Raw genomic sequence first — 9439 nt, 5'->3', positions numbered from 1 at the left:
ACATTATCGATTACATCTTCTAGCCATCCAACAAACTCAGACACATCATAATAGATTAAACATGTGCAAAAAAAAACATCTGTATCCCAATTTGAACCACAAAATGTCTAGATATATAAACCAAACGAAAAATAATAAAAAACAGTACTAAAAACATGTAGAAACATATAAAACATGTAAAAACAATAATGTGAAAAGTGTAAACAGTGTACAAAAATCTATCCGAGTGGCCATGCCTCTAAATAAGGCTCAAGGAGAACACTTGTGTTAAGTCCAGGGGACCTGTCAGCATGTAAAGTTCAGTTGTGTACACTTACCATAAATGTAGATGTTAGAGTGTATTCACTGTTGCAGTCATTACATTTGGGTAACCTGCTGGCAGGTTGCCCTCAGTTGGCCTGAATAACAAAGTCATGGGTCCTGCATCGGTTGCTGTCTCCTCTTCCATGACGTCAGGTCATCAGGGGTATAAAACATGCAGCCAACGCCATTTTATTCAGTTTTTCTTGCCCCAGATGTCAGGTGCCCCCCAAATGGGGAGCAAATATATAACCGTAATATATACAAATGCACTTTTAGCAACGTGAACTTTACCTTCATCTAAAAGCAAATGCACCACAAAGACTTTAGTATATAGTGAAGGAAAGAAAAGGTATAGAAAAGGGGGATGGCGGGTGGGTAACCCAGACTGCAACAGTGAATACACTCGAACATCTACATTTACGGTAAATGAACACAACTGTACTAATGTTCTTAGTGTTTCACTGCTGTAGTCATTACATTTGGGTAGAATCCCAAAGCTATGGATGACAGGATGGAACTAAACAGCATTAGGAGCGGCTATAAGGCCCTACAGAACTGCAGTGGCAAAGCCTGCCCTGGATTTGGGGAAGAGAGGCAAATGATAATGCTTTGTGAAGGTATGAACAGAGCTCCAAGTAGCAGCCTCTAGAATTTCTTTGGTTGGAACCCCTCTGAGAAAAGCTGCTGAGGTAGAGGCAGCCCTGGTGGAATGTGACCTGATCCCCTTGGGCACAGGTTTACCATGGTGCAAGTAGCAGAAACGAATGCAGTGACTGATCCATGCCAAGAGAAAAGCTGTTTTCCAAGACAGAAATTTTATATCTGCAGTAGCTGCTGGTTCAAAAGGAGGCAGGGTGAGTTTTTCCAGCACAAAATTGAGGTTCCGTGCAGGAGTTGGTAATCATCTGGGAGGCCTTAAATTTTTGGCCCATCTAAGATACTGTTTAAGCAGAGGATGAGAAAAGATGGGAGGCTCTGTGTTGTAATAAGCCAAGATGGCAGAGGCATGGATTTTTATTGAAGAAAAAGATAGGCCCTTGTCAAGCATCTCAGTCAAATATTGGGCGTTGCTGTGTCTGTTCCTTGTGCTTGGTTCCAAGCACAGAATCTCTTCCATTTATCAGCATAAGATTTTCTAGTACTAGGCCTTCTGGCTTCCACATTGACATCCATCACATATTTACTGAGAGGTGTTGTTTGAATAATTAAGTGATCAGCCATGCTGCAAGATTCAGAGTTTGGAGCAGAGTGTGCAGAATTTGATTGTTCTGCTGAGACAGTAGATGAGGTATTTGAGGCAAGTACCAAGGAGGAAGTTGAGACATATTCCTTAGAAGTGGGTACCAGTGCTGGCGAGGCCAGTCCGGAGTAACTAGGATCATTTTTGTTTTTTCCTGTTTGACTTTTAGTAAGACCTTGGAGAGAAGAGGCAGAGGGGGAAATGCACAGACAGATAGGTTTTTCCAACTGAAGGATAAGGCATCCACTTTCCATGCTTTTCTGTGATGAGTTCTTGTGCAGAATTTGTCCAACTGATAATTTTGGGGAGAGGCAAATAGATCTATGTCTGGGCTCCCCCATTTCTTTGCGAACATGCTGAAGATTTGTGGATCTAGTTTCCATTTGTGCAGGTCCATAAAATTTCTGCTTAGGTCGTCTGCCAGAGTATTTTGTTTTCCTGGCAGGAATTGAGCTTGAAGATTTATTTGGCAAGTCAAAGCTGTGTTCCACAATGCCATGGCTAGTCTGCAAAGGGGGTAGGAATGTGTACCCCCCTGCTTGTTTATGTACCACATAACTGTGGTGTTATCCGTCTTTATCAGTAGTTTTCCTGGATGAAGTAAGTCCTTGAAGGCTGTCAGAGCATTCTGAACAGCTAGCATCTCTTTCTGGTTGATATGCAGATGCATTTGGTTTGGACTCCATTTGCCCTGAATGCATCTCCCCGCCAGGTGGGCACCCCAAGCATAGTCTGATGCATCTGTAGTTGGGGTTTGGGTGGCAAGGGGTAGAGTGAATGACAGTCCCTTGTTTTGGCGACATGTCTCTGCCCACCAAAGAAACTCCTGTTGTAGGCAGGGAATGAGAGGAATCGTTTCCAGACTGTGACAATGTTGGCTCCATAAACTTGTTAGATACCATTGAAGTTTCCCCATATGCAGTCTCGCATATGGAATTAGTAGAATGCAGGATACCATGAACACCAAAGCCTGCAAAATTTGTCTTGCAGATAACTGGGTTTTTGTTGCCATTTGTTTGAAGTATGTTGTCAGCTGCCTGTTTGGCTGGCGTAAGGTAAGCCATCTGGGCAGTTGTATTCAAGCTTGCACCCAGGAATGTAATTATTTGAGAGGGTACCAACTGGGATTTCTTTTTGTTTATTGTGTACCCTAGGCATGTTAAAAGCCTTTTTACAAACCCCAGATGTTGAAGAAGTGTCCTTGTCCTCTGCTTGAATGAGACAGTTGTCCAGATAAGGATAAATTTGTATGCTTCTTTGTCTGCAGAATGCAATTACTGGTGCCAGGCACTTTGTAAAGACCCTGGGCGTAGTAGACAAGCCAAAGGGCAGTGCAGAGAATTGGTAATGTAAAAAACCTGCCTTGAAGCAGCAGTATCTTCTGCATGATTCCCTTATTGGGATATGCAGGTATGCCTCTTTTAAGTCTAGATTCACTAACCAAGCGTCCCTGCCCAGCATAGGCAGTAGCTATTGTAAAGTCAGCATTTTGAATTTTGGAATGTCCAGGAACGTGTTCAAAATCATTAAGTCCAGTATTAGACGCGAAGAATCGTCTTTTCTGGGTATCAGGAAAAGTCTTGAATAAAAACCTTGTCCTTTTTCCTTTTCTGGTACTGGTTGAATAGCCCCCATATCCATGAGAGACATAACTTGTTTCCAAGCCTCTGTTCACTGATTTTGTGGCAGATCTGGCCATCCGTTTGGAATTGGCAAAGTATGGAAATTAAATCTGTACCCCTGGGATACTATGTTTAATACCCACTTGTCCTGGGTAATAACTGCCAATTTTGAGCATGAAGTGCTAGTTTTCCCCCCAAGGGGGCTACCAAAAGATAAGTGCTTGGTGATGGTAGAGGAAAGTCATTGAGACTGCTTACTGTAGGGTTGTACATTTCCACCAGATTGGAGGTGGAGGCACCCCATTGCTTTGACCTGTAAGAACCCTGTGATTGGTACCTGGAGCCTTTTGAGCACCTGGATTTGCCTTGAGTGGCTCTGTTGGACACAGGAAAAGACCAATTTTTAGTAGGCCAGTGCCTACTGATCCTGAGTGGCTGCACTTGCAAGAAATCTTTTACAGTTTGCATAGATTTAGCTTGGTCTTCCATTTTCTTCTGCCTTATCACCAAACAGAGCATCATGCTGCAAGGGGGCAGCCAACAATTTAGCTTTAACATGATCAGGCAGATTTTGCTCCTTGAGCCAGGCATGCCTTCTAATCACAGATCTAGTAACTGTGGCTCTGCAAGAGACCTCCAAGGAATCAAAACCACATTGCAAAGTACTTTCCAACCTGTTCTGCTGAATGCAATAATACCTGTAACTCTTTCAGAAATCAACAATTTTCCGTTTCAGTAAGCCCATAACATGCTGTTGATATTTAAGCATATGAAAGTGGCAGTTTAAGGCCCTGATTGCCAAGGCAGCAGATGTATAAACCTTCTTTCCCCATCTATCCAGCGCCCTTGAATCTCTATCAGAGGGGGTAGGATTTTTGGCTATAGAGGCCTTTACACCCTTGGGACCCTGTGAAATAGTCTCAGAATCAGCAGCAGGATTTTTGAATAGAAATTTGTGGGTATCAGGAATCCTGTAATATCTGTCTGGCTTACTAGGAGCCGGAGGTAGGGAATCAGGAACCATGCTAGATTCTGAAAACACATCATCAACAATGTCTAATACAGGAGGTATTGCCAAAGGCCTATGCTGAGGAAGAAGGAGGAAATCCCTAAGCCTCTTTTTTGATTCGGAGAAGTCCTGACTCCCCCAGTGAAAATGTTCCCTTAAAGTATGCAAAGTCTCTCCAAAAGAGTAATCCTCAGGAGGAGATGCAGTTTCCTCTGCATCAGAATCCTCATAGGGTGGAATAGAAAATTCCTGATCTGAACAGGAATCAGAAGAAATGGAAACCTGATCTGAAGATTCATAATCAGTGCCTTGCCTAGGCCTCTTAGCAGGGGGGGTTGGGAACCCCTGATCCAGGTAATTAAGTCCTCAGCCATTTTGATCATCTGTTTTTTAGGCACATGGGCCTGAGCATGTGGCTCATGCGTCAGTTTTTTAGACACAGAAGAAGTTTTTGACCTTGTTTTTGAGGCTGGCGTCGGTTTAATATAAAAATGCTGAGGCCTAAAAACACCCTCAAAAGCCGGTGCCTGCTCAGCAGCTCCGGACCCATCCAAGGGAGAGACATCCCCGGGTAGAATCTCGCGGCATACCAGACTCCGAATGGGTCTCAGTAGAGGCCTGCGACTCAAAAGTAGCGGGTATCAGGGGCAGCAAAAGCGCCTCACTGAGTACCGGCGACTGGCTTAGGAGAAGCTTCGTCGTTGGTTTTGGACCTCGGTCTGTCTCTGTCTTTTTCTTTGCGTTTTTTTGTGAACTCTGGTAGTCAGATTGCTAACCGACAACATTTCAGGATAATTAAATCTTGATCCAAAATATTTACAAGCAAAAATATACCAACGCTTAGTAGTGCGTTGGTTAAATCCAGCACAAAACCGACAGCAAGGCATGTTATGATCTGGGCCTAGGCAAGGAATACAGTACAAATAAAAATCCTTATGAGGTATTTGCTTCCCAAAAGTAATGCAATTATTATTATTAACTTTTATTGACATCGGTAAGGAGCAAGAAAAAGTTTCTCCAACGGGGTACTTGGCTTTTGTTTGAAGACTTCGGTTCTGAAACTCGAATGCGAAAATTTCAGGAGTCGGACGACCGGCACTTGCAAACTGCTTCGGGCACCGCACGGCAAGAAAGACTGGATAAAATGGCGTAGGCTGCATGTTTTATACCCCTGACGACCTGACGTCATGGAAGAGGAGACAGCAACCGACACAGGACCCAAGACTTTGTTATTCAGGCTGACTGAGGGCAACCTGCCAGCAGATTACCCAAATGTAATGACTGCAGCAGTGAAACACGAAGAGCATCCTTATAATCCATCTTGTCTCAAACTGTTCCAACAAATTATTAAGATCTCCCAAATGCAGAGACCAACTTAAAGTTTCTATGAACATGAAACTAAAGGTGTGTTCAACCCCCTTCTCAAAAAGTGCCAAACCCCTTCTATCACAATCCTTATTCCTGGTGGCATTCAGATGTTCCCCAATATGCTCACGCAGTGAGTGAATAGTCTTGCCAACATAAAAGGATGTACATAGCTAACATAAAAGGATGTACATAGCTTACATACAGCAAGTTAAACCACGTGTACAGTATTACAATTCACAGAAACATTAAACTTAAATAGTTCCTTAGTGACTGGATGGTACAAATCAGAACTACTCATTATAACATAATCTACCACAGGGTAAAGTCCCATCCCTATGTTGATTTTCTTCCCTATTACCATAGCATAGTAACCTTTTTAAGTTCTTCTTGTTCTGATAGTGAAACCTAGGTCTCTCTCCGGCAACTCTTTTTATCTTATCTGAAAGAAGAATAAACCTATTTTTATTAACTACCTGTTTAATAACATTAATGTATGTTGAATAATGTACACTCATAGGGATCATATCACAGGGAGGATTATAGGTTGTGATGTGCTTAGGGTTGCCACCTTTTCAAATGGCCAAATTGGGACATACATCAGATTTTACACGTCGACACATACCCACAGTCAGTACAAAGGATAGAACTTAACCTTTTTGCCTAAATAAAAGCTTATTCTAGTAGCATTTTAGATACTTATTCTGTTTCTTGTAACATTTAGGTATTTTAGATACAGAATAACTATTTTATGCAACTATTACATAACATATGAGAAATACTTATGTCCTACAATCTCAGGACATTTGCCATTTTTAATATTTTTTGTCAGGACACAACTGCCCAAAGAGGGACTGTCCCAAGCAAAGTGGGACAGGTGGTAACCCTAGATGTGCTTGAGTAACAAATGCTCCATTGTCATACAGAATAGAAGTAGAAAAATAAGGTCTACCTTTAGTATGCCTCAACAATTTCACATCATTACCTATAGCGTAAATTTCTACAGGTTTATAATCACGCTTTACTAATTCTAAATGAAGCTTGTCCAAGTCGTTGTTAAACCTAACATCACTGTCATTCATTCTAGACTAGAGATGTGCAATGATTGTCCCTTTATAATATTCTTATAAACAAAGTGGATGCATACTGCATCAGTGCGTCTATGCAAATAATTATCCCTTTTACATTCCCTAGTTAGTAAGCAGTCTAGGGCTTATTACCCCACCAGATGCGCAGTAGCCCAAACCCCGCCCAGCACTTTGCTCCTGACGTTTACCGAGGAATTTGAACAGTACCTTGCAGGATGCGCAGTAGCAAATCCCACCATAACGACGCCAACAATTTCTGGCGGATTGTTCAATCTGCTGAATATTCATTCCTGTGGCGAAAGGAATATTGATAAATGTGTTCTGTTGACAGCTTTTTATTTGAAATATAGTAACCGATGGTAGCAGGGGAAAGAGGAAGCGAGGAAATGTATACAGTAAGCATCTTAAACAGCACCACTCTATTTACTTTTAACACACTTTGTAGGTTATGCACTGCGGCTAGCAAGAGACCCCAAAATGGCAACACTTTAAGAAACCACAAAATCTGCATGCATTTCTACATATATATTTGTAAAGAAGGACAGGAGCAGGTTAGTATCGTGTACCCTCTTCTTCAATGTAGTGCGCTCTCGCAATTGGTATATCGAAGTAGCGCGGGTGTGGGGGCTAGCCCCTGCAAAAGCAAAGAGAAAAAGTAATAATTATTTTGTGGTTAACTTTGCATTTGATATCTTTAGTAACATGGAACTGGCTTGTTCAATAAAGGCTGCTTCACGGGGTTGAAGTTGGTATTGTCTATTTTGCATGAATATGAAACCGTTTACAGGAATACAGGGATTTCGTCACATACGAATTAGCATGCCCGCCAGTCATGGGGCGTTTCTGCACATTTTCCCTGTCGATCACTGACACGTCCACGTCTGCGCAGAACTAAAAGCAGGGTACTGTTCTAATACAAAACCGGTAAGGATAAGGAGTCTTAAAGTTTTTTTTTTTTTTTTTTTGTAATTTTTCATGCCACGACTTCCCTTCCTGAAGTAATCCTGCTTCAATTTCCTAACTTACTTAGACAGCTCTCGAATGGTTACCTGTTTTATTTACCTTCTGGGGGGATAATGTACCTTTTATAAAACACGTAATTAAAGAGTGTGGTAAACTTTATGCTTGTACACCTTTATGACCAGTGTATGTGTAAAAAAGAATTTCAGGCACAACCTGGTGATTGTCAAAAAAGGTTCCAGTCACAGCAGTCTTACTAAAATGGATAAACAGGGCATAACAAAACGTATGAGACTTTACTCATAAGCTGCACGTGGAACGAAAGCAACAAAATACCCCTTACACATTACCAAACAAGCAGATAGCTGCTGCCACGTGAAAATACAAGCAAATAGCTGCTGCCACATGAAAATACCTCAGCAAATTTGCCAAAGTATTATTTAAACGAGTTATGAACGCTTTACAGTACTATCCAATTCGCTCCGCTAGTTACTTCCCTGCAACAAAATCTGCAGGCTACAAAGACAGACATTTATCTAACTTAGTATATCAAGAACGCTTATAAAGGAAAGTAAAATGTATTCCCAACACAACTAAAAGAAGCACTCCTACCATATTCTGGATAACCACCCCTTTCCTGCTTGCGGAATCAAAGTAATGAAAATAAAGGAAGTCGGACCCAAATATAAGAGGCTTTTAACGACAGGAAGTGATGGTGCCCCTAGGGAAAGTTGTTTAAGCGGCAGTATTAGGTGATTTTGTTTAGAAAGTGCACACACTCATGTACATTTTTCATTCTCCTAAAAGACTCCCCGAAATTTAAAGTGGGTTGACGTAGATTAGTTCTGTTTACAGATGTAAGCTTGTAAATAAGATAGGTTCCGGGCAGGTAAATTAAAAGTGAAGCAAATTAAGTACAATGGGATCTATTTTATTCTGACATCTTTGTCGAACAGTACCCCCGGTCCGTTTGCGGTTGTGGCTAGATTCCCTTGGCTGAAGAGGGACCTAGTCCTTTCAGCCAAGGGAATATAGCCCGCTCATAGTGAGATGGCTAGATTCTAGTGGGGAAAAGGACCGTCTTTACAGCAATAGATTCTAGCCTCGTTGCTGTGAGCAGGCTTGGGACCTGGGGCCTTTCAGCCGAGGGAATCTAGCCTGTGCTATATGACAAGGCTAAATTCTAGTGGGGAAGAGGACATTCTTTGCAGTAATAGAATATAGACTTCTCACTTAATACAGGCTAGATTCCCTTGGCTGAAATGACCTAGTTATTAATAAACATGAGGTAATCTGATGTAATACATATGATTGGCAGGGACCTTTCAGAGCATGGAATCTAGTTATTTTAATACAGTGGTTTGTAGGGGAAAAGGACTGAAACATATTTTAACTTATTTATAAATATTTTAAAGTTTATTTATCGGAATAATTCCTAAACTGATTTTCATCTAAAGCAGAGTAGATTATATTGTATAAAAGACAAATCCAGGAACAAATTCTAGATTGCAGTTTACAAAATTACTCATGTTCACCTGAAAGGGAGACTAAAGTTAACATTTATGTAAAAAAAATCCTGTAGTTGTTAACACAAAGCAGGGGAATAACCTGGTTTGTAAAAGAAGGTGAATTATTGTGAGAAAAAGGAGTTTTTCTCAGAATTCAAAGAAGGCTTTTGGAAGAGAAGTACACTTTAGGTTCCTTCAGTACAGATTTCTTTGGCTGAATGGACCTGGTCCTTTTAGCAAAGGGTACACTGGCAGGAATCAGCTTTTTCACTGAGTCCTCCAACCTGTTATCAATAACATGGCTAATTTCTACTGGGCAAAAGGACCTTTTTTATTCCAAAAAA

At 41.3% G+C, this 9439-nt stretch overlaps 1 protein-coding gene across 2 annotated transcripts in view; it reads right to left on the bottom strand.

Annotated features, from left to right (window-relative positions):
- Positions 1-8282, bottom strand: part of XRCC5 (X-ray repair cross complementing 5) — a 2194257-nt gene extending 2185975 nt beyond the window's left edge. For both annotated transcript variants that reach the window (XM_044060671.1, XM_044060672.1), the window contains exon 1: positions 8200-8282. In XM_044060671.1, the coding sequence (XP_043916606.1) occupies positions 8200-8202 (3 nt within the window). In that variant the 5' untranslated portion in view covers positions 8203-8282. The remainder of the gene's footprint in view (positions 1-8199) is intronic.
- Between the last annotated feature and the right edge of the window lie 1157 nt (positions 8283-9439).

Source organism: Protopterus annectens, chromosome 2.part0, assembly GCF_019279795.1.
Source record: "Protopterus annectens isolate FY-2018-M chromosome 2.part0, PAN1.0, whole genome shotgun sequence".
NCBI lineage: Eukaryota > Metazoa > Chordata > Ceratodontiformes > Protopteridae > Protopterus > Protopterus annectens.
The sequence above is the reverse complement of the archived record's forward strand: the minus strand, read 5'-3'. Positions and strand labels throughout refer to the sequence as shown.